At 43.7% G+C, this 25,511-nt stretch overlaps 1 protein-coding gene across 1 annotated transcript in view; it reads left to right on the plus strand.

The window, feature by feature from the left end:
- The window catches only part of LOC141107552 (antigen-presenting glycoprotein CD1d-like), a 28,203-nt gene extending 11,280 nt beyond the window's left edge, over positions 1-16,923 (plus strand). The window contains exons 3-6 of the mRNA XM_073598371.1: positions 3,494-3,772; positions 7,860-8,126; positions 14,875-14,980; positions 16,708-16,923. Of these exons, the coding sequence (XP_073454472.1) occupies positions 3,494-3,772; positions 7,860-8,126; positions 14,875-14,980; positions 16,708-16,768 (713 nt within the window). The 3' untranslated portion in view covers positions 16,769-16,923. The remainder of the gene's footprint in view (positions 1-3,493; positions 3,773-7,859; positions 8,127-14,874; positions 14,981-16,707) is intronic.
- The last annotated feature ends 8,588 nt before the right edge of the window (positions 16,924-25,511 follow it).

The following is a 25,511-nucleotide window of genomic DNA, read 5'->3' on the forward strand; positions in this document are numbered from 1 at the left end:
GGGGAAAGAGACCGTTTGAATGGTGGACGTTTACTCCTCTTAACTGGTAGGAGTGTAGATTTACCACCTGTAATTTTTTGGATAAAATTATCTAGGTCATCCCCAAATAGGCGTTCCCCTTTGAATGGGAAGCCAGCTAAATATCTTTTGCATGAAAGCTCTGCTGCCCAACTTTTAAGCCAAAGGGACCTGCGCATGTATACCAACAGGAGAGACAAATGAGATGCTTGCTGGGCAGAATACAGAATGGCATCAATCATAAAACACAGCACCTTAGGAAGGTCTGCATAGTTCTCCACTTCCTCACCGGGAAGGAGGGTAAGCATCTGCTTAACCTGTTCCTTGAGGAATTGACATAAACCCACAGTTGCGATTGTAGGTTGGACTACAGCGCCCGCCATGGAGAAGGAGGCTTTTAATAAAGTTTCCAGCTTTTTATCAGTTGGATCTTTAAACACCTGAGCATTGTCCAAGGGACAGGTCAGGTTTTTATTCACACAAGAGACAGCCGCATCCACGGATGGGACCTCCCACTTCTTGGTGAAGCTTTCCTCCAGAGGATAAAGCATAGAAAACCTTTTAGGAGGAGTAAACAGTTTATCGGGATGTCCCCAGTCCTCATACAACAATTTATCCATTAAAGGATGAATTGGAAAGGAAAAGGCAGTCCGTGGGATCCTTCTGACCCCCAGGGAAGAAACAGAGGATGTAGCGGCCTCAGCAGATGGCATTTTAAATGTGGAACGCACTAGTTCAGTATAATACTGGACCTGCTTCTTGAGTGCCTGAGAGGAAGAAGCTCTCTCCTCTTCCTCTGAATCCTCAGACTGCTCTTGATCCCTATCTCTGGATAGGGATCTCTCCTCATTGTCAGAAGAACCATCTGAAAAAGAAAGTTCAGCAGAGGGAGGGGATCTACCCCTTTTTCTGCTATCTTTTAATGAAGCTGAATAAAATTCATAATTCTTCCCTCAAAACCCTCCAATGTAGCCCTAAGGGAATCCTCTTTGACATACGCTGGGGCTGTAACATTAGGAGAGGCTGCAAAACCTGACAGGGGCACTGACTCATCCTGTGAGGCTGCCTCCAGTCTTGCAGGGGGGGATGGTAATCTGCAGGCATCTTTAGGACCCCTAGACACAGGCGGTGACTTTCTTGTGCCTTTGTTACCTCCCCCCGAGACCCTCTTACGAGGAGACAGTCCCAAGCTACAAAGCAGAGGTACTAGTACATATGCAATCACTGTTGTGCTAAAAGTCTCACAGTACACATATATGCTTAATACTGCACAACCTGATGCCGAGTAGGTGTCTTAGGTTAGCCTGGATCCGACCACTTTAGGATGCTCACTGCCCACACTCTGTGTCCATCTGTTTACAGAGCTCTGAATGCTCTGGGCTTTTAAATTAGCCACCTGGCGTCTGCACACCTGCAGTGGAGGACTTCACTGAGTGTGTATCTGAAAGGCACGCAAGTTTGCTCCTTAGTCCCTCTAGTGGTGGAAATCAGGTAAGACATGCAACTACTCATTGAAAATCCATTTGTAATATAAATATATATATAGGATTAACTTCTCTTACCTGTCCCCGCCGCAGGAACTGCTGAGAACAGACAGTTTCCAGCCTTCACCCATCACGGCGGGTAGCGTTGTGCCAACCTTCAGGGTTTTTTGGGTTCCTACTCAGAGAAACCTCTTACCTGGACCTGTAAAAGACTCTGCCAGAAACTTTCATGCCACTGTTTTAATTGTACACCAAGCCTGGTTATCTCAGAGCCCAGTCCTCCAAAGAGAGACTTACAGGCAAAACCTCGCTTCTTCGGATGACGAGGCCCCGGTACTATACCATCTTGGGAGTCAAAATATTGGCCAGAGATATGGATCCGGTCAGCATAGCCCTTTAAGCCCCCGCAGGGACCAAACTGGAGCTTTCCTCACAGCACATGTTTTACACGACCAACCACCTTAGACACTGGTGAAAAAACTGAGGTCCTCCCCGTATGGGAGGGGTTATATAGGGGAGGAATTCTCCTTAATTGGGGTTAACCAGTGTCCAATCACCGATGGTGCCTATCTAACCCACTATGTAATGAATACTCTGTGTCCCGTGATGTATGATCCAGAAATATATTTATTGCAGCTTACCAGTTGCTAGTTGTGGTGACGGCATTAGTATTCTTTTTTAGGCTTTTCCTTTTCTGTTATTTTCACCTAGTGAGTTAGCCAGTAAGTCTGTTATTTTTTCAACTACTTTAACAGACCAAGCTATCAAGCAAAAGTGTCAGGTTGAGGGTTGGGACAAACCATTTAACACTGACAGGAGTGCTTACAATAATAATAATAATAGCTTTTAATCATTTATTTATTTCATTCCCAAATTAAAAGAAAAAATGTAAATGCTTAAAAAGTGTTGGCTAGAGTTTGGCTTTCATCTGACAGAGCACTTTTTACAATTTGGCACTATGTCGCTTTAACTGGTAATTGTGTAGTCATGCAATGCTGTACCCAAAGGAAATTTGCATCCTTTTTTTCCCACAAATAGAGCTTTCTTTTTTGTGCTATTTGATCACCTCTGTGGTTTTTATTTTTTGTGCTATAAACAAAAATGTTTTTAAAAACAATTTCTTCATCAGTTTAGGCCAATATATATTCTTCTACATATTTTTAGTAAAAAAAAAATTTGCAATAAGTGTATATTGATTGGTTTGCGCAAAAGTTATAGCGTCTACAAACTATGGGAAAGATTTATGGCATTTTTTTGGCATTTTTATTATCTATTTATTTTTTGCTAGTAATGGCAGTGATCTGCGATTTTATATCGGTATTGCGACATTGCGACGGACAGATCGGACACTTTTGACAAATTTTTGGGACAATTGACATTTATACAGCGATGTCACTGGTAGGGAAGGGGTTAACACTAGGGGGCGATCAAGGGGTAAATGTGTGTACCCTCAGTGTGTTCTAACTGTATGGGGATAGGACTGAGTAGGAGAGGAGACATATCGCTGTTCCTACTTACTAGGAACAAACGACATGTCTCCTCTCCTCCTGACAGCACAGGGATTTGTGTGTGTACACACAAATCCCCATGCTGGCATTCATGCACGCAATCGGGCGTGGCTAGCGGGGATCGCGCCCGCCGTCTACGCGCATCGGGTCCCCCACCATGCAGTGGGCATGCACGTGGCCTCTGGCAGCTCTTACATGTTACCCCTTTATTTAGGGTGTATTTTGATCCACTGTTGTCACTATTAGGAAGCTGAGGAACCAGAGAAATGATGTGCAGCCAATACTGGAACATTATACAGGAAGTGGCTGAAAGAGGTTGGAGGACAGCAGGGCTAAGATGCAACAAAGAATTTAAAAAAGTGAAAAGGGTTTACCTATGTCTTGCTTAGGAACCTGCCCTTAACAAATAGCTACATCAATACATGACATTCAAAAGTCTGAAAATATTACTACCTATTTTAACTGAGAACCAATCCACCTCAGATGCCGTCTTATTCCAGTGCTCTTTGGGATGTTCCTCATCCATTGATGACATTAAAGATTTCACTTACAAGGTGGCTCTGGATGGAGAAGATCTGATGTCCATAAATGCTAAAGAGGGAATGTGGGTGGCTGGCAATTCCCCTTACTCTCAGGATGCACAGAGGATGATGCAGAGGGAGAACGGCACAAGAAAGTCCCTTATTGACGTACTGAAGCACCAATGCCATTTGATCGCCCTTTCATATTTAACTGCGGGGAAGGAAGCATATTCAAGGAAGAGTAAGTACCAACAGCATATACTTAACTCAAAAATAAACATTTTATATATTGTAGCTTATCAGTTTTCTTTTTCAGTACTTTCACCTGGTGAAATTGCTAGAACATTTTTGGATTTTTTTTCTCACTTTTAGCTCCAGTTAAAATGGTCACCATGACATCCAGCGAAAGTGAATTTGTAAGTGAATAATTATAAAAAAAAATTAACCTACAGTATATACAATAGATACAAAACTCAACTCAGTTGAAAAACAAACTGAAATCTTTTTTTTTGGGGGGGGTGTAAAAATAAAAAACTAAAATAATGTGGTTGCATAAGTGTGCACACCCTCTTATAACTGAGGACGTAACTGTGTTCAGATTTAAGCAATCACACCCAAACTCATGTTAAATAGGAGTCAGTACATGCCTGCCATCATTTAAAGTGCCTCTGATTAACCCCAAATAAAGTTCAGTTGTTCTAGTAGGTCTTTCATGACATTTTGTTAGTCGCATCCTACAGAAAAAGCCATGGTCCACAGAAAGCTTCCAAAACATCAGAGGGATTGCCTTGTTAAAAAGGTATCAGTCAGGAGAAGGGTACAAAAGAATTTCCAAGGCATTAGATATACAATGGAACACAGTGAAGATAGTCACCATCAAGTGGAGAAAATATGGCACAACAGTGACATTACCAAGAACTGGACATCTCTCCAAAATGTATGAAAAGACAAGAAGAAAACTGGTCAGGGAGACTACCAAGAGGCCTACAGCAACATTAAAGGAGCTGCAGGGATATCTGGCAAGTGTAGGCTGTGTGGTACATGTGACAACAATCTCCCGTATTCTTCATATGTATGGGATATGGGATAGAGTGGCAAGACAGAAGCCTTTTCTTACAAAAAAAAAAAACAGCCTGGCTAAATTTTGCAAAAACACATCTGAAGTCTCACAAAAGCATGTTTGGAGCAAAAACAACACTGCACATCACCAAAAGAATATCATACCCACTGTGAAGCATGGTGGTGGCATCATGCTTTGGGGCTGTTTTTCTTCAGCTGGAACAGGGACCTTAGTCAAGGTAGAGGGAATTATGAACATTTCCAAATACCACTCAATATTGGCACAAAACCTTCAGGCTTCTGCTAGAAAGCTGAACATGAAGAGGAACTTCATCTTTCAGCATGACAACGACCCAAAGCATACATCCAAATTAACAAAGGAATGGCTTCACCAGAAAAAGATTAAAGTTTTGGAATGGCCCAACCACAGCCCAGACCAGAATCAGATTTAAAATCTGTGGGGTGATCTGAAGAGGGCTGTGCACAGGAGATGCAATCTGACAGATTTGGAGTGTTTTTGCAAAGAAGAGTGGGCAAATAAGATGTGCCATGCTGATAGACTCATACCCAAAAAGACTGAGTGCTGTAAAAAAAAAAAAAAAAAAAAAAAATGCTTCAATAAAGTATTAGTTTATGGGTGTGCACACTTATGCAACCACATTATTTTAGTTTTTTATTTGTACTTCCCTCCACCTAAAAGATTTCAGTTTGTTGTTCAACTGAGTTGTACAGTTTATAGGCCACATTAAAGGTGGAAAAAGTTCTGAAATGATTTATCTTTGTCTATTTTTTTTTACATCACAGAAACAGGGGTGTGTTGTTTTTTATATCCACTGTATAAACACTTTAAGGTAGGACCTCAAGAGAAACATAAAAACCTGAGAGGTTTCTAACCCTTCCCCAAGGCTAAGTCTACAAATAAACCAAAAGAGGGCACTTGGCACACACTTCTGATCCCATGCCATGTGCTCCTCTAACCATTAGCCCTGAGGGGGTGAATTGAGGTTCCATGTTTGTTGGGCATAGTATTACTTTTCAGAGAACCTAACCTCCCCACATCTAGTGGCAGTGCCAAAGTCAACGATAAAATACGTTTTCACTGGTGTACAACTTTAAAGGAAACCTGACATGGTGGACATAAGCAGGCCTTTTTGTTAAACCCTCTTGCCAATTGCCCAACAGTAATATGATCATAATCCTATGAATCAGTATATGAATAAGGAATTATGACATTAATTTGACAAGTAATTTTTCTGAGTTAGTGGTTGAGATGAAAGGAAACCAGACAACTAGCATTTTCAAAAGAAGACCAACAATGGTAGTCTTTCTCTCATGGCAGGTGTACGTTTAAAGTGATACTAAAGCTTCATTTTTTTTTTCTAAAATAAGACATGTTATACTTACCTACTCTGTGCAGTGGTTTTGCACAGAGCAGTTCTGATTCTCTTCTTTTTGGGTCCCCCACCCGGCACTCCTGGCACCTCCCCAGCAAGCAGTGCCCCCCCCCCCCATAGCAAGCCACTTGCCCTGGAGGCACCACTGCGGTCTTACTCCTGAGCCGTTGCTCTATGTATACGTTCCATAGGACACTGTCCTGCCCCTGCTCTCTCCTCATTGGCTCACTGGCTGTGATCGACAGCAGTGGGAGCCAATGGGCACTGGATCAGAGATAGCTCAGGTAAGGATTGGGGGGGTTCACTGCACACAGAAGGTTTTTTTATCTTCATGCATAGAATGCATGAAGGTAAAAAACCTTCAGCCTTTAGAACCACTTTAAGTGTATCAAATGCCAAGCCCTTTTTTTTCTTAGATTTGTACAGAGGATATTTTTTCTTTGCTGCCTGTGGTCCATTAGGGAGCTTTTCCTTCAATTCTTGTCTTGGAGACACAAAGGGAAGTGAGTGTGCAGACAGTTGTTAGCTGAAGTTAGATAGCCAGCTTGGCTGCCTAAGGCAGGTGGAAGGGGTTCATATTTTTGCCTCTTTTCTAGGTAAGTTTGTGGGCTTTCTTGTGGTCCAGCCTCTTTCTTCCTGTGAATAAAGAGGAGAGGTATGGCTCCAGAGAGAAAAAAAAATGAAAATTTAGAATAAAAAAATGTAAAATTAGTTTCTGTTATACAATTTTGCAAATAAGTAATTTTTCTTCTTTGCTGATTTTTACTGACGAGACTGCATTATTATTATTATTATTATTATTATACGAGATTTATATAGCGCCAACAGTTTACTCAGCGCTTTACAATGTATAAGGGGGACAACACAATTACAGTACAGTTCAATACAAAAGGTACAGGAAGGCCCTGCTCGTAGAGCTTACATTCTAAAGGGAGGGGGTGGTGGTACAAAAGGTAATAGCTGCAAAGAATGATTTGATGGGGGTGGCTCAGGGACAGTTATGTGGGTGTGGGATAGGCTTCCCTGAATAAATGAGTTTTCAAGGATGCATTGATGCATTTTCAAGGACTGAACTGATGTGCACTGATGCCAGTGAGCACAATAAGCTGAGCATTGGTGCCAGTGACTGCAATAATAACCTTAGCATTGATTCTAGTGTCCACAATAATAACTCCCAAATTGGTGGTCAGTGTCAGTGTTATTAAAAACCTTCATTCAATGGTAGTCAGTGGCAATGCAATCAACCCCCACTCTTTAAACCTCCCCCCTCCCCACATCAATCTTTTATGGCAGTGTTAAGGAAGTATAACTATTTGCAACAATTTTTTCCCCATTTTGGATCAAATAAAGCAGGGAGTAATAACCCCTTGCAGCTTATTTTTTGTTATCTGTGTCCCATTGGGGATATTTCCCTTCACTTCCTGTCCAAAAAGGAAGTTAGAGGAAATCCCTGCAAATAAAGGAAATCCCTTGGGGACCCCCAGGTCACCAGAACTAGTGTACCCATTGGAAGATTTCCCTCTATTACTTTTCTGGGGACAAACCAAGATTTGAGATTATCTTTGACTTTCAATGACAATGGTAAACAGGACAAATAGAAAGGGTGAATCTCCCCAAGAGGAGAACAGAAAGCAATAAAAACTGACAGGTGTTCTAATCCATCGTCACTTTACCAAAAACAAAAATAAATGTGCCCTTAATTGTAATCCTTTCCCCTTGCATTGCTGGTCAGTAGCTGTACTATTACCCTCCACCCACCACCATTTTGTCAGGTGCCCTGTTTTCTCAGCTCTACATTTCCTTACTGCTTAACATAACATGGAAATGGCTTTACCAGTTTCCCTTTTCTAATCGACTTTCCTCTATATATCTCAGTTCAACCACAGGTCCACATAACCAAGAAACTTGATACATCTGGTACAGAGATCATCTGTATGGTCACTGGCTTCTATCCAAAGCCAATCAATGTAAGCTTGTGGAAGGAAAATAAAATAGAAGAAGTGTTGTCAACCATGACTCTACCCAATGGAGATGGGACTTACCAGATAACAGTGTTATCAACTGTAAATTCTGTAGATCAGCAAAGTGTCTACTGCCAAGTGGAGCACAGCAGCTTGAAGGAACCTCTAATAGTACATTTAGGTGAGTAATCCTTGAAGGGCTGGAATGTGAAATTTTGCTAAGAAAAAAATATATATAGAAAATTGAAAGTAAATAAAGAGGACGATTTGGCATGGCAATTTTTACATAGTTACATTGGTACTGCTTGCATGTGCCATACCTGTGGGGTGCCCAAACAAGCTGGAAATCACTGTAGTAGACACTGCTAGCTTTTGGGTCCCAGCTCTGGTGCGGCAATTGTCCACAGTAAAAAAAAGGGTCCTGTGTGTCTTTGGCTCTGATTCAGGTGTGTATTCAGGCAAAAATTTGGACCTGATTCGCACCTGAATGGGTGATCAGGGACACACTGGATCCCATGCAAAAATAGCTGATAATTTGCTTCTTTCGGCTTCCAGTGTTGAGTAAAGAAGAAGGGGAATGATGGAATATAATTTTCTGCTGGTGATGAGGTAGGGGTCAGCGAAGGCCTGGGAACCTTTAGCCTGAGGGACAATTCCAACCAAATGACTCTTGGTAGGAACATATTTCTGAGTGCTGAAGAAAGTATATCATGCAAAGTATGCCATGGAGCTCAGTGACTAGAAGCCATGGTAAGAGTTAGGTGTTTCTAAAGGACATGGTTTATTGTGGCAAGCTTTTTCACATCTTCCTTTTCAGCTTTTGGTATTCAATCACATGACATCTCAGAGCTACAAAGGAAGTTGGTTCTGGAAGACTTCCCTCTGCCAGGTTCTGTGATCACAAGTCTGATTGTGGAGCAGGTAGCAATATTGACCAGAAGCTGTAATTGACTGCGAGCCCCATTCTGATTGGTGCCTAAAAATATAATGGAAGTTGTAATATACCTGTGATAAGCTTCGCCCCGGACTCCTCCCCTCAGGATAGTGAATATATTATAAAAGAAAGACCAATACCCCCATAGCATTCTCCTTTTTTTCCTCATACCTCATGGATGGTGGTGTTGCGTGTCCTTGCCTCTGCCGTGTGCAGGTTCTGTCTGGGTTCAAGCCTCTCCCAGATGCGGTCCTCATCCTTGGGCTGCTAAAAGCGCTGATAAGGTGGAGCCCCTTCTGAGAGTCTTTTGGGGCAGCAGCAGTCTCCTAACCTTGAGCATTAGTCCTGCATTCTGGGTATGGCTGGTACAGTGCTGTGTGGGCAGGTAAGGCAGCTTTCCTATGTTTTATTTGGTATGCCACTGTCATTTTTTGCGAAGACTCTATACATTTTCTCTTGGCTTTCCCCTCTTCTCTCTCCCTTTAGTTTTCCTCGGGTCTGTTGCATCCCTCGTTCTTTGCGACGGGTGCGCAAGCGCGCAACCCTCATAGCATACATAGTCTCTGCGAATTGGAGACTGTAGGCGGGACCTGGGCAGCGTTGGCCACCATGCGGCGCATGTGCGATGAGCGGGCGGCTCTAGCACCATCTCCTTGAGGGAAACAGCTTCAGGCTTTGCCCTCACAATAGGAGGAATGGGAGCGCGTGGACTAAGGTGATTCCACACCCCCCCCTTTCTCCTCCCCTATTTAAGGATGAGGGAAGGTTAGTATGGCAGCCTGCTTTGGATCAGCAGGTTGTCTGTGCTGAGTACTCCTGTATGCCCTCAGATCGCTGGTGCTCTGGTAGGTGATATTTATTTAAAAAAAAAAAACGATATAGAAAGAGAGGGGGGAAATATAACAATAGTGGTTGTGGCGCGCTGGTCCATAGGAATGTTTATTTTTGAAAATCTGTCTTTTTTCCCCTCTCTCCCTCTATTTCTTTCCAGTTTTTTCTGTCTTCTTTTTAAGCTGCTACTGCCTGCCCCGCAGCAATGAGTCAGTCGCCTTCAGATCAAGACCCTCGCTTGCTTAAGTAAGGACATGCACTTCATCATGGAGGTCATTCTCATCCAAGCCCTGAACACAGTCGATCGTCTAGATTACGACATCATTCTGATGAAAGGTCTTCATCTAAAAGACACTGGTCGGCAAATTCTCCCAGACAAAAAAGTTCTAGAAGGTGTCAGGTTTGTAGAGCCTTCCCTATGGCGGATAAGTTGGTCTGCAAGGACTGTTTCCGAAGCTATGCCGCTCAAGGGGAGGCTGAAGCTCAGTAAGTGAGAGATTTGTTCCAGAAAGTCGTCAAAGACTAACTAGCGGAGCTAATGGGATCAACATCTTCCCAGCAGGCTGCGACAAGTGGGCAGGATGAAACTTCAAATGTAGTGCTCATAGGTCCTTCTGCCACCGGTCCTGTATTGTACGCATCATTATCTCCTCCTACAACTGTAGGGGATAAAGATGAGTCAGAGGCTTCAGTGGACTTTCCTTTATTCCTCTTATGGAGGAAGTGAAGGAGCTCATAGAGGATGAATGGAAAAAGACAGAAAAACAATTTTCCCTGAATCATTTGAATAAGCTTTACCCTTTAGCCAAGTCAGACTCAGCTCTTTTGGTCACCTCTCCGGTGGTTGACGCTGCAGTAGTTCGCCTAGCAAAGAACATCACCTTGCCAATGAAGGACTCAGCCTCCTTTAAGGATCCTTTAGATAGGTGTATTGATTCAGACCTTAAAAAGGCCTACCAGTCGGCTGGAGTCGCCTTCAGGCCAGCAGTGGCTTTGACTTCAGTCTCAAATGCTATTAGAGTCTGGACAGAAAACATAGAGGTGGCCATTTGGCAAGACGTACCAAAGGATGATATCATAAAGGCACTGGAAGAGCTCAAGATTTCAGCTGATTTTGTGGGGGGAAGCTGCCATCGATTTAATATGATTTTGAGCTAGGGCTATGCTGCATATGGTTATGGCCAAATGGGCCTTGTGGCTAACACCATGGCCTAAAGATGCAGCCTCTAAGCAGAACTGGTGCAGGATCCCCTTTGATGGGAAGGCATTATTTGGGGACAGGCTTGAAAAAGCAGTCTCCCGGGTGACTGGAGGGAAATCAGGTTTACTCCCTCAAGACAGAAGGATGAGACATTCACGAGTATTCTCTTCCAAGTTTCAATCTTACAGGAACAGGAATTTCTCACAGTTCCGTCAAAACAGAGACCCTAAAAAGAACTGGAGAAGCACTCAAGTCACTTTTTTAAAGTCTAGTAAACAGAGGAATCTTCCCAGCCCCCAGGATGGGGCAAAACCTTTTTGAAGCGAGGCCACCCCAAGTGATTCCAGTCGGAGCCAGGTTAAGTCACTTCTCCGGGGTCTGGTCCAACCGTTGCAAAGATCCTTGGGTGGTATCCACCGTCCGTTTTGGGTATTTCTGGATGTTTTCAAACCATCCCCCACAAGATTAATTTGCCCTAAAGAGAATTCCAGTCTTTCCGCAGAAGGCAGAAGCACTGCAAAAGTTTCTGCTCCTGTTGCAGGTCCATCAAGCTATAGTTCCTGTTCCTCCCTCCGAGAGGTTCACAGGGTTCTATTCGACCCCTTTTCTAGTCCCCAAAAAGAATGGGGAATGGAGACTGGTGGTGGATTTAAAACGACTAAATCGTTTCATTCATTTAGATAACAAGATGTAATCCTTAGAAACGATCATCCAGATGGTGCAGCCTGGAGATTGGATGATCTCAGTGGATCTCCAAGATGCCTATTTCCACGTACCCATCCTTCCCGCCTTCCAAAAGTATCTAGAGGTTGCAGTCAGTCACACACATCTCCAGTTCCAGTGTCTCTCCTTTGACCTCTGCACCTCCCCGAGGGTATTTTCAAAGGTCCTGATTGTAGTTCTAGCCCCTCTAAGAGAGAGAGAGGACTGAGGGAATTTCACTACCTGGACGACATCCTGTTGCTAGCTCCCAGTGCAGAACAGCTTCAGGAGCACAAGGAGATCTTGCTGTCCACCCTTGCAGGATTCGGGTGGATAGTGAACCCCAACCCAGTCAATGATCTACATAGGAGCCTTATTCAACACTTCAGTTGGGACAGTGTGTCTTCCTCCCCAGAAAGTAAAGCTTTTTGCCAGAAGATGCATAATGTCAGGTCACTATTCCACCTCTCTGTGTCAGGTTGCCTGAGTTTAATTGGGGCCATGTCATCTTGTATCCCAATGCTGCCTTGGGCTCATTGGCACCTGAGATTTTTTTAAGTAGGTTTCCTGTCACAGTGGAGGAAACAGTCGTTGCATCAGCGGATATTCATCTTGATCCCCATGAAAAGAAGTCTTCTATGGTGGACGAAGAAAGATCTAATCTCAAAGCCACGTCATCTGCAGTGCCACTCCTGGACCATACTTACTACCGATGCAAGTTCAAGGGGCTAGGGAGCACACTGTGAGATTATTGCAGTGTGCTCCCTAGCCCCTTGAGGGAAATGGGACTGTCCCACTGCGGGAATAGTCTCGAATGTCCTGGAGATACGGGCAGCCTATCTAGTCCTAGTGAACCTGGGAGATCATCTGCAACAAAAACCAGTCCTGTTACGCTTGAACAACAGGGCGGCAGTGTCCTATATCCAATGGCAGGGGGGAACTCACAGCATCCCTTTATTTAGGGAAGTGGAGCCCATTATGCTGTGGGCAGAACAGAACCTGCTGGATCTGAAGGCAGTCTACCTTCCAGGCCACCTGAACAAGGAGGCAGATCATCTGTCCCAGGAACTTTCAAGACAGCAACAAATGGTCCCTTCACCCCTCAATATTCAGCTGGATCATGAGTCTCCAGAATCCCCCAGAAATCGATCTCTTTGCCTCATCAGTGAATGCTAAATTACCGAGGTTCCTCTCCCGACTGCCTCATCCCCAGGCAGAAGCAGTGGATGCCCTTTCAAGTTCTTGGCAGTGCAGGACAGCATATGCGTTTCCCCCCAAACCTCTAATCATGAGGTTCCTCCTCAGATTACTGAAAAAAAAAAATCGGTCAGAGCAGTGGCAATTCTCCCATACTGGCTGAGGAGGCCTTGGCTCCCCTGGGCAATGTACCTCAGTACCTGTCGCCCCGTCAAGATTCCAATCTTACCTCGTCTTCTCTCTCAAGGGAGATTTGTACACCCAGCACCTCACAAGCTGAATCTTCATGTTTGGATGTTGAGAGACAAAAATTCCAATCCCTAGGTTGCTCATCTGAAGTGATTTCAACACTGTTAAAGGCTAGAAAACCATCCACGAATTGTGTATACACAAAAATCTGGCATAAGTTCAAAATGTTTGCAACCGGCAGGGGTTTCGGACCCCGCTGTCCCTTCTTCCTCGCTCCTCTTAGATTTTATACAAGCAGGCCTAAACTTCGGTCTCGGACTAAGTTCTCTAAAGGTTCTGGTGGCTGCTATTTCAGCAGCTACACAAAAGAGATGGGCGGAAAACATGCTTATTATCCAATTCTTCAGAACAGTTAAGAAGATTCGGCCGCCAGTAAAGCGATCTTTTCCTGCTTGGGATCTGTCCTTTGTCTTGGACTTTCTGACAACTCATCCTTTTGCCCCGTCGGAATCCTCTTCTTTGTGGAACCTGATGCTCAAAACTGCCTTTTTGATTGCAATTACTTTAGGTAAAAGAGCCTCGGAACTGCAAGCATTGGGGGCAGAAGATGAGCATATATCCTTTTTTCCAGATAGAGTGGAGCTACGGAAAGTTCAAGGTTTTGTTCCTAAGGTATCTTCCCGATCCACTCTCTCGAAAGCTTGGGCACTACTTACCTTTCCAGATCTACAGTCAGGGTCTTTGCATGAATTGGACATTTCCAGAGTTCTAAGATGTTACCTACAGGCTACAAGGCTCTTCAGAGCATCAAATAAATTGTTCATACTCCCTTGGGGTAAGAATAAAGGGACGGAAGCGGCCTCAAGAACGATTGCCTCTTGGATTTGTAAGCTGATCCAAAGGGCATATAGGGCTAGAGGGATGGATCCTCCAGCGGTTAAAACCCACTTAACGAGGGCAGTTTCTTCATCTTGGGCGGCAAGGGCTAATGTCTCTTTGGAGACAATTTGTAGACCAGCTACTTGGTCTTCTCCAAACACGTTCATGCAAAATTATATAATTGATCCAGAAGCACTCACTTCAGTGGAGTTCGGAAGAAGGGCAATTGAATCAGCTTTTGCGTTTACTTAATAAATTTCTTTATGAGCATTACCCACCCAGTTTTTCAGCTATTTATTTTATCATAGGTATGCAGCATACATGTCCTCCCTTGGTATTCGATATGACAAGAGAATGCTATGGGGGTTATTTGTCTTTCTTTTATAATATATTCACTATCCCGAGGGGAGGAGTCCGGGGCGGAGCTTATCACAGGTATGCTGCCATGGATAGGCACCAGGAAAGGAAAATTACGGTAAGAATAATAAAATTTTTAATTTTTCTTAATTTTGGAGGGTCATAACCTCTGTCAGTTTAATTTTTGCCATCTGAGTCCCATTCGGGAGATTTCCCTTCACGTCCAGTCCCATATCCAAAACAGGAAATGAGAGGAAAACCCTGCAAATTATGGACATTCTTTGAGGACCCCCAGGTCATCAGGTGTCCTCATTGAAAGATTTCCCCTCTATTACTATTCTGGGGACAGGCCAAAATTTGGGATTTTCTTTTCAGTTCAATGATAATGGTAAATCAGGACAAATAGAGAGGGTGAATCTCCCTAACGGGGGCACAGTTCGCAATAGCAACTGACATGAGTTCTAATCCCTCTCCACTCTATCCAAAACTAAAAAAAAAAAGTTTCCCCTTTAGTTGTACTTTAAGTACCAATTTAAGTGACCTTCATGTAATATTTCCTATTTAGCTGTAGCAGTTTTTCTTATTTAGCCCGGCGTCACATTTTGATATTGATCTACAGTATATTAATCACCTCTGCAGATGAGATACATCACACCCTCATCGAACTGGTTGTGGGGATAACAGTTGCTGTCATTGTGTGTGTGGTCGGGCTAGCATGCTTTGTGAAGTTGTATAAAAAGCGCAGGTAAGAAATCATCATTGAGAGATATAAATACAGTATATTGTGGTGCAAGCTTACAGCAAAACATTATATGAAATCCACAATCATTACTAGACAAACACTAGAAGCTTAGACTTCACAATACCATCTCTGGATTTTAATTCTCCACCCAAGCTATATTTTTTTAATGATATTTTTATGTGCAAATTACATTTTGTAATCTTGCACTTTTCTGTGGTACAAAATAAATATTTTTTTCTTTCTTTTAATTAAACCCTTCCCATGTCACCTGGCTCTTTAGGAGGATCTAAATACTGAGAGGCGGAAGTGTACATTCAGATCATGTGACTGCTGTGATTAACACGGAAGGTATTTTACCTTCATATATATGCATGAAGGTAAAAAACCGTGAGCCTATCTTTGAGTCAACCTGGGAACCATGGCCTAAATACGTCAAAGTGCCGCTCTATCCTGGACACAATCCTCTCCAAAGACAACGTCCTAATACCCCTACTCTCCTCCACTCCTTTCACACGGGGAACCTCTCCCAACTAGCTCTGACTTTAATCTCCCCTTTTATCTGTCTTTTACAAGTCCTCGGTAAAACGAAGGAAAAGAGGCAAACTTGAAAGTCCTCTAGTGTGTAACTCTTTCATAGCGATTTGAATGTCAGGTAGCAACTAACTATCATTCTAACTCCTGGGGATTACCCACCTGGAAAATGTGACTTATACAGGCTGCGGAGTCGTGCCTTACACATCCCTCCACAGACCCAACCTAAAAAGAAGTGTGCATTTGGTCAATGGGGTTGGTACCAGACTGTTCCGATCAGATCTCCCCCCAGTCCACAGCGTGAACCCATTGGGGTGGCAGGGGGGTACTTGATAGGAGCAGGACGGACACAATCCTACATTCCGCTGGAATATGCATTTTAGATAACATGGTCATTATATATTCCCCAAGGAAATTCCCTGTAACTACATACCTCCACGCCTACTACTTAATTTTCCGAATGTTAACATTACCTATTCCAAATGTTGGGAGATGATAAGATAAGACGAAGCTACGTTATCACATCAATGTTACCCAATATGTTTCAAAAATGTTATATATGAGGCCTTGCAGGTCACTTTCATTCCTTATAATGTTACTTTGTATTTCACTGACTGAAAATTAATACAATTATTGAAACAAAAACCTTAAAGTGGAGTTCCACCCAAAAGTGGAACTTCCACTCATTAGATTCCTCCCCCCCTCCGGTGACACAGTTGGCACCTTTCAGGGGGGAGGGGGGTACAGATACCTGTATATTACAGGTATCTGTACCCACTTCCGGCATAGATAGCCGCAGAATCTGCTGGTATTTACGCCACTTCCTGCTCCCTCCCCGCTGCCTGCTGGGAAACACACGGGTCTCATAGGCAGCAGGGACCATCCGTATTGCGCTGCGCGACTCGTGCATGCGCAGTAGGGAACCGGGAAGTGAAGCCGCACGGCTTCACTTCCTGATTCCCTTACCGAAGATGGAGGCGGCAGCACCCGAGGACGGAGAGACGCTTCGGCCTCGGGTACCGACATCGCGGGCGCCCTGGACAGGTAAGTGTCCATGTTTTAAAAGTCAGCAGCTGCAGTATTTGTAGCTGCTGACTTTTAAAAAAAATTTTTTCGGTGGCGCTCCGCTTTAAGCCTTTGCAACTACTTTAACCGCTAAACAACATGTACTAACTCAGGTTGTTTTTCACATTAAACAGAAGATATACACCCATCATCGGATTGACTATGGACCGACTCTCCTGGAGAAGAGATTGGTAAACTGTTGCAGGACAACACACAAAGACCATAAATAATTCCAAAGCAACTGAAACCTATATTAAATATTAATTTGAGAAGCAAAGTTTGTATACAGATAATGAAAACTACGCTATCACATATAAATACATAATAAAATAAAATATAATTGAACTCTATATTGACTCTGAATATGCTTGAATATACACTATACTGTCAAAAGTATATATTTTTTCAGGGAACAAGACACTTGGAGTGAGTATGGATAAAGGATAAAAATGCACAATTAAAGGATATGATGAAAGAGGGAGAGATATACACAATCCAGGAATTAACACACAAAAAGGAGTTACTAGTGATAGATGTCACATCCAATGAGATCAGGAGAAAACTTATAACCATTTGAAAAATTGTTTAACTTACAGGAAGCACCAAGGCACGGAATTTCCCAGATTTATAAGATTCTTACTTTAGTGTCGCTACCATTGGTACCACCTTTCTTGAATATGTGGGAAGCAGAACTTGGTGCAACTTGGAGTGAGCAAGAGAAAGAGAAGTGTTGAAATTAGCAGACGGAACAGCAATAGATATAAACACGATAGAAACTAATTATAAATGTCTGTCAAGATGGTATATAACACCTATCAAAGCATACAAATATCAAAAGGGAGGGGGAATAGGGGAAAACTATATATTTTTATGAATGAGAATTTGGAACAAAGTATTTTATATTTTGTATAATGTGAAATTTAATAATATTTTAAAATAAAGAGATTAAAAAAAAAGTATTGGGACACCTGCCTTTACACGCACATGGCACATGAACTTTGATGGAATCCCAATCTTAGTCCATAGGGTGCAATATTGAGTTGGCCCACCCAGCTATAACAGCTTCCACTCTTCTGGGAAGGCTTTCCGCAAGGTTAAGGAGTGTGATCTATCGGGTTGAGGTCAGGACTTTGTGCAGGCCAGTCAAGTTCCTCCATCCCAAACTCGCTCATCCATATCTTTATGGACCTTGCTTTGTGCACTGGTGCGCAGTCATGTTGGAACAGAAAGGGGCCATCCCTAAACTGTTCCCACAAAGTTGGGAGCATGAAATTGTCCAAAATGTCTTGGTATGCTGACACCTTAAGAGTTCCCATCACTGGAACTAAGGGGCCAAGCTCAACCCCTGAAAAACAACCCCACGCCATAACCCCCCCTCCACCAAATAGTATAGTAGGTGAGGTTGAAAAAAGACACACGTCCATCAAGTCCAACCTATGTGTGTGATTATGTGTCAGTATTACATTACATATCCCTGTATGTTGCGGTCATTCAGGTGATTATCTAATAGTTTCTTGAAGCTATCAATGCTCCCCGCTGAGACCACCGCCTGTGGAAGGGAATTCCACATCCTTGCCGCTCTTACACTAAAGAACCCTCTACGTAGTTTAAGGTTAAACCTCTTTTCTTCTAATTGTAATGAGTGGCCCCGAGTCTTATTAAACTCTCTTCTGCAAAAAAGTTTTATCCCTATTGTGGGGTCACCAGTACAGTATTTGTAAATTGAAATCATATCCCCTCTCAAGCGTCTCTTCTCCAGAGAGAATAAGTTCAGCGCTCACAACCTTTCCTCATAACTAAGATCCTCCAGACCCTTTATTAGCTTTGTTGCCCTTCTTTGTACTCGCTCCATTTCCAGTACATCCTTCCTGAGGACTGGTGCCCAGAACTGGACAGCATACTCCAGGTGCGGCCGGACCAGAGTCTTGTAGAGCGGGAGAATTATCATTTTATCTCTGGAGTTGATCCCCCTTTTAATGCATGCCAATATTCTCTTTGCTTTATTAGCAGCAGCTTGGCATTGCATGCCATTGCTGAGCCTATCATCTACTAGGACCCCCAGGTCCTTTTCCATCCTAGATTCCCCCAGAGGTTCCCCCCCCAGTGTATAGATTGCATTCATATTTTTGCTACCCAAATGCATTATTTTACATTTTTCTACATTGAACCTCATTTGCCATGTAGTCGCCCACCCCATTAATTTGTTCAGGTCTTTTTGCAAGGTTTCCACATCCTGCAGAGAAGTTATTGCCCTGCTTAGCTTAGTATCGTCTGCAAATACAGAGATTGAAGTGACAGAAAAAAGGCAAATGAAAAACTAAAAGGAAAAGCCCCAAAAATGCAACCCAGCAATCAACAAGCAAGACTTATTCACTCTATAACTCTGGTTTTTAACTCCCACTTATACCAGCTCCACTTACACAAAGTTCCACAGCCTCAGACTGAACACGCTCAGACTGAGTCCTACACCCAGTTAAATAGGCACCTGTGAGCAATTAACCACCCCCTTAATTGATAGACTGAAGGAACCAGAGGGAAAAAAAAAAAAAAAAAGCTATTTAAAAAGTGACAGAAAAAGGCAAAGCCCCAAAAATGCAACCCAGCAAACAACAAGCAAGACTTATTCACTCTATAACTCTGGTTTTTAACTCCCACTTATACCAGCTCCACTTACACCGAGTTCCACAGCCTCAGACTGAGCACGCTCAGATTGAGTCCTACACCCAGTTAAATAGGCACCTGTGAGCAATTAACCACCCCCCTTAATTGATAGACTGAAGGAACCAGAGGAAAAAAAAAAAAAAAAACTATTTAAAAAGTGACAGAAAAAGGCAAATGAAAAACTAAAAGGAAAAGCCCCAAAAATGCAACCCAGCAAACCCAGCAATCAATAAGCAAGACTTATTCACTCTATAACTCTGGTTTTTAACTCCCACTTATACCAGCTCCACTTACACAAAGTTCCACAGCCTCAGACTGAGCACGCTCAGACTGAGTTCTACACCCAGTTAAATAGGCACCTGTGAGCAATTAACCACCCCCCTTAATTGATAGACTGAAGGAACCAGAGAAAAAAAAAAGCTATTTAAAAAGTGACAGAAAAAGGTAAATGAAAAACTAAAAGGAAAAGCCCCAAAAATGCAACCCAGCAAACCCAGCAATCAATAAGCAAGACTTATTCACTCTATAACTCTGGTTTTTAACTCCCACTTATACCAGCTCCACTTACACAAAGTTCCACAGCCTCAGACTGAGAATGATTTGGACCAGTGCACAAATCAAGGGCCATAAAGACATGGATGAGCAAGTTTGGGGTGGAGGAACTTGACTGGCCTGCACAACCTGATAGAACACCTTTGGGATAAATTAGAGTGGACACTACGAGCCAGGCCTTCTCGTCCAACATCAGTGCCTGACATTACAAATGCGCTTTGGAAGAATCGTCAAACATTCCCATAGACACACTCCTAAACCTTGTGGACAGCCTTCCCAGAAGAGTTGCAGCTGTTATAGCTGCAAAGGGTGGGCCAACTCAATATTGACCCCTACGGAATAAGACTGGTATGCCATTAAAGTTCATGTGCATGTAAAGGCAGGCGTCACAATACTTTTGACAATATAGTGTACTTATATAGTCTCAATAATTATTGTTTCTATAGAAAATAGAGCTTGATAACATACTGTACATGTGTTTATAAAAAAATAGGAATTAAACAATTGTATCATCATGTGTTGTTAGAGTTGGATGGTCTATGACAGGGCATTTTTTTCTCAGAGAATAGGTGCAGGAACTCCTCCTTTCTGAGTCAGCCTTCGTCTCTGCCCCCTACCCACCTCTGAGCACCCTCCCTTGGTTCCTCCCCCTACCCACATCCCAGTACCACCACTTTTAGAGAATTCAGAACCAATCATCATTTTATGCTGCTAAGTAATTTGCATGGAATTTGTTAATGATAACAAGGATGACCGTAAAGTAGATCCCCTCAGTAACAATGGACCCTACAGCAACAACAGATTTCCCACACAACAATAGACTCCCCCCTAGCAACAATGGACCTCCCACAACAAAATACCACCCCAACAACAATAGGCCCCCAGCAGCAACAACAGATTGCCCAGCAGCCAGCAACAATAGACCCCTTCCTCAAGAGTAGATGCATCCTAGAAACAATTGAGCCCCCAGCAATATAAGACCCCACAAGCAACAATAGACCTACCCAGCAACAACAGACCTCTACGCAGAAACAGATCCCCACCAGCAGCAATAGACCCTCCAGCAGCCAGCAACAATAGACCTTTCTCTCAAAAGTAGATTTCTTCCAGAAACAATTGACCCCCACCCAGCAATATAAAACCCCACCAGCAAAAATAGACCCCCATGCGGAAATAGATCCAAGCAGCGACAATAGATCCCCTAGCAGCCAGCATCAATATACCCACTAGCAGCCAGCAAACAATAGACCTCTCCCTCAGACCTCTCCCTCAACAGTAGATTCTACATAGCAACAATTGACCCCCCCCCAACAAAAATAGATCCCCCAGCACAGCCCAGCACTCCTTGCCGCTACATACATTTAGTGCTGGAGGAGCGGGAGCTGCGTTCCTCCACATTCCCACTGTAAAAAAGCTCTGGTCTATACACTGGTCAGTTTACAAAAACAATGCAACCAATCTGATCATCATATTATATTCAGACAGCGTTGCAAGCCGGATCATGTATAGGAAAGTAGCAAAATGGCTGCTCAACATCCTGTCACACCCGCTACTACCCTGATTAAATCTCAAGAAGTGAGAAGGGGTTCAAAAATGTAGAGAGAGTATCACCGCTCCAGGTGGGTCAGATCAAAGTAAAGGGCATCTCCTCCAATCTAGAAGTCCAGATGCTGGCAATGCTGAAGCAATTAGTCATCAAAAGAACTTCTGGACAGCCGCACTCCAAAAAAGTGATCCAAAATACAGGTCACAGCAAAGTGGAACAAAGCTTACGCGTTTCGCACTACAGAGCGCGCTTAATCATAGCTTTTATCAAAAATGTACAGCAGTGCATTTCAAACTTATTGATGTGCATACCCCTTTCTAAAAGAAGAATTGTCTGCAGCGCTGGGGAACCCGGCCACCTAATTGGATAACTGTAGTCAGTGGGTGTGACTTAAGCGAACCATTGGGGTAGTGAGTTATCATGTGACAACTAGTGTGAAAGCTAGTAGTAGCAGTGCAAGTGTGCCCAGTGAGTAGCTGAAAGCGGAGTTCCAGCCGTTTCCATGTTTATTAAAAGTCAGCAGCTACAAAAAGTGTAGCTGTTGACTTTTAACCACTTAACAACCGGCCCATAGCCGAATGACGGCTGCAGGGCGGTTGCTTAACTCTGGGAGGACGTCATATGACGTACTCCCGGAATTCCCCTCTCGCGCGCCCCCTGGGGCGCGCACCCGAGCACATCCGTGACCGCCGGGTCCAGAGGACCCGGCGCATCACGGATACCGGTAAATGGCCGCTGATCGCGGCCGTTTACCATGTGATCGCGCCGTTCCTCTCCTCCCCTCCTGTGTACCGATCGGTACACTGTGGAGGAGAGGGAGATGGGTGGATGGCTGCAGCGCTGTGGGCTGCATGTGTAGTGCCCACAGCGCTGCACAGAGACATCCATCCATCCATGCTCAGCCATCCCTTCTGCTGTGCAATACTCTGCAATACCCCCACAATACTCTGCAATACCCCCACAATACTCTGCAATACCCCCACAATACTCTGAATACCCCCACAATACTCTGCAAAGCCCACATTACTCTGCAATACCCCCACAATACTCTGCAATACCCCCACAATACTCTGCAAAGCCCACATTACTCTGCAATACCCCCACAATACTCTGCAATACCCCCACAATACTCTGCAAAGCCCACATTACTCTGCAATACCCCCACAATACTCTGCAATACCCCCACAATACTCTGCAAAGCCCCGCCATACTCCGCAATACCCCGCCATACTCCGCAATACCCCGCGATACTCCGCAATACCCCGCCATACCCCGCAATACCCCGCCATACCCCGCAATACCCCGCCATACTCTGCAATACCCCGCCATACTCTGCAATACCCCGCCATACTCCGCAATACCCCGCCATACCGAGCCATGCTCTATTTCGGGGTGTCATTTTTGCTATGTACATGTTATGTGGTAGAAATATTGTATAAATGGACAACTTTGTGTTAAAAAAAAAAATGCGTTTTAACCACTTCCCGCCCGCCAGCCGTCATACAACGTCCTTGACTTTGTGCGGGGATATCTGAATGATGCCTGCAGCTACAGGCATCATTCAGATATCAGCTTTTTCAGCCGGCGATTCCCTACACCATAAGAATGATCATAGCGGCTGTTCCACTGCTTGATCGTTCTTACGGGAGGCGAGAGGGGATGTCCCCCCCTCCCGCGCTTCTACCGACTCACAGCTATGATCGAAGCCAGGATAGTTTTTTTTTTTTTTTCATTTCAGGCTTCCCAGCCTAGAGGTGAGATGTGGGGTCTTATTGACCCCATATCTCACTGTAAAGAGGACCTGTCATGCCATATTCCTATTACAAGGATGTTTACATTCCTTGTAATAGGAATAAAATTTTTTTTTTTTGGAAAAAAGCATCAAACTAAAATAAATAAAGTAAAATGAACAATAAAAAAAAAATAAAAATTTTAAAGCGCCCCTGTCCCTGTGTGCTCGCATGCAGAAGCGAACGCATACGTAAGTCCCGCCCACATATGAAAACGGTGTTCAAACCACACATGTGAGGTATCGCTGCGATCGGTAGAGCGAGAGCAATAATTTTGGCCCTAGACCTCCTCTGTAACTCAAAACATGTAACCAGTAAAAAATTTTAAAGTGTCGCCTATGGGGATTTTTGAGTAGCAAAGTTTGGCGCCATTCCACAAGCGCGTTCAATTTTGAAGGGTGACATGTTAGGTATCTATTTACTCGGCGTGACTTCATCTTTCACATTATGCAAAAACATTGGGCTAACTTTACTGTTTTGGTTTTTGTAAAGCACAAAACAGTTTTTTTTCCAAAAAAAACGTGTTAAAAAAATTGCTGCGCAAATACCATGCGAGATAAAAAGTTGCAATGACCGCCATTGTATTCTCTAGGGTCTTTGCTAAAAAAACATATATAATGTTTTGGGGTTCTATGTAATTTTCTAGCTAATAAATGATGATTTTTACATGTAGGAGAGAAATGTCAGAATTGGCCTGGGTGCTCCAGAACGCCTGAAGGTGCTCCCCTGCATGTTGGGCCTCTGTATGTGGCCACGCTGTGTAAAAGTCTCACACATGTGGTATCGCCGTACTCGGGAATAATAGCAGAATGTGTTTTGGGGTGTAATTTGTGGTATGCATATGCGGTCTGTGAGAAATACCCTGCTAATATGACAATTTTGTGGAAAAAAAAAAAAGTAAAAAAAAAACCTTGATTTTGCAAAGAATTGTGGGAAAAAATGACAACTTCAAAAAACTCACCATGCATCTTTCTAAATACCTTGGAATATCTTCTTTCCAAAAAGGGGTCATTTGGGGGGTATTTGTACTTTTCTGGCATGTTAGGGTCTCAAGAAATTAGATAGGCCGTCTGTACTTCAGGTGTGATCAATTTTCAGATATTCGCACCATAGCTTTTGGACTCTATAACTTTCAAAAAGACCAAATAATATCCACCGATTTGGGTTATTTTTACCAAAGATATGTAGCGGTATAAATTTTGGCCAAAATATATGAAGAAAAATTACTAATTTGCAAAATATTATAACAGAAATGAAGAAAAATTTATTTTTTTACAGATTTTTCGGTCTTTTTTCTTTTACGGCGCAAAAAATAAAGAACCCAGCGGTGATTAAATACCACCAAAAGAAAGCTCTATTTGTGTGAAAAAAAGGACAAAAATTTCATATGGATACAGTGTTGCATGACTGAGTAATTGTCATTCAAAATGTGAGAGCACCAAAAGCTGAAAATTGGTCTGGTTAGGAAGGGGGTTTAAGTGCCCAGTGGTCAAGTGGTTAATAAACAGACACTCACCTGTCCCACGGTCCAGCAATGTGGCTGCCCAAACCCTTGATTCTTTCCCTCTCCTCTCCCTGGTGCCGGCATCACTAGTGTGGGCACTCGGCTGTGACAGCTTGCGGCTTCACAGCCGGGCGCACACTGCACATGCGTGAGTCGTGTTGCGCATCCTGATTGGGCGGCAATCTTCTAGGACCTGTGACGTGTGCCAGAAGATTGCAGGGAGGGAGGGGGAGAGGAGAACTTCTGCTCGAGTCGCCTAGGCAGGCTGAGCAGAAGTGGGAGCTGGGTTCCTGTCAAAACTATGTACCCACTCACCCTGCCCCCCCAAAAAAATGACATGCCAAATGTAGCATGTCAGGGGGTCAGGAGTCCTTAACTACTTTAATACCACCCATAGTCATATGACACCCGCAGATGGGATCTCCCATCCTGGACGGGCGTCATATGACGTCCTCAGATTTCCGTCGGCATAGGGGGCGCGCGCGCACGCCGCATCACCGAGGGGTGGATGCGTGTGCCCGGCGGCCGCAATATCCGCCAGGCACCTGTGATCGCTCGTGACAGTGCAGGAACGTGGATCTGTGTGTGTAAACACACAGATTCACGTCCTGTCAGGGGAGAGGAGACAGATTGTGTGTTCCTAGTATATAGGAACACTGATCGGTCTCCTCCCCCAGTCAGTCCTATCTCCCCACAGTTATGCCGCGTACACACGGTCGGACTTTACGGCAGACTTTGCCCGGTGGACTTTTCGATGTACTTTACGACGGACTTTCTGAATGAACGGACTTGCCTACACACAATCCACCAAAGTCCGTCGAATTCGTACGTGATGACGTACGACCGGACTAAAACAAGGAAGTTCATAGCCAGTAGCCAATAGCT

This window comes from Aquarana catesbeiana, linkage group LG09, assembly GCF_042186555.1.
Source record: "Aquarana catesbeiana isolate 2022-GZ linkage group LG09, ASM4218655v1, whole genome shotgun sequence".
NCBI lineage: Eukaryota > Metazoa > Chordata > Amphibia > Anura > Ranidae > Aquarana > Aquarana catesbeiana.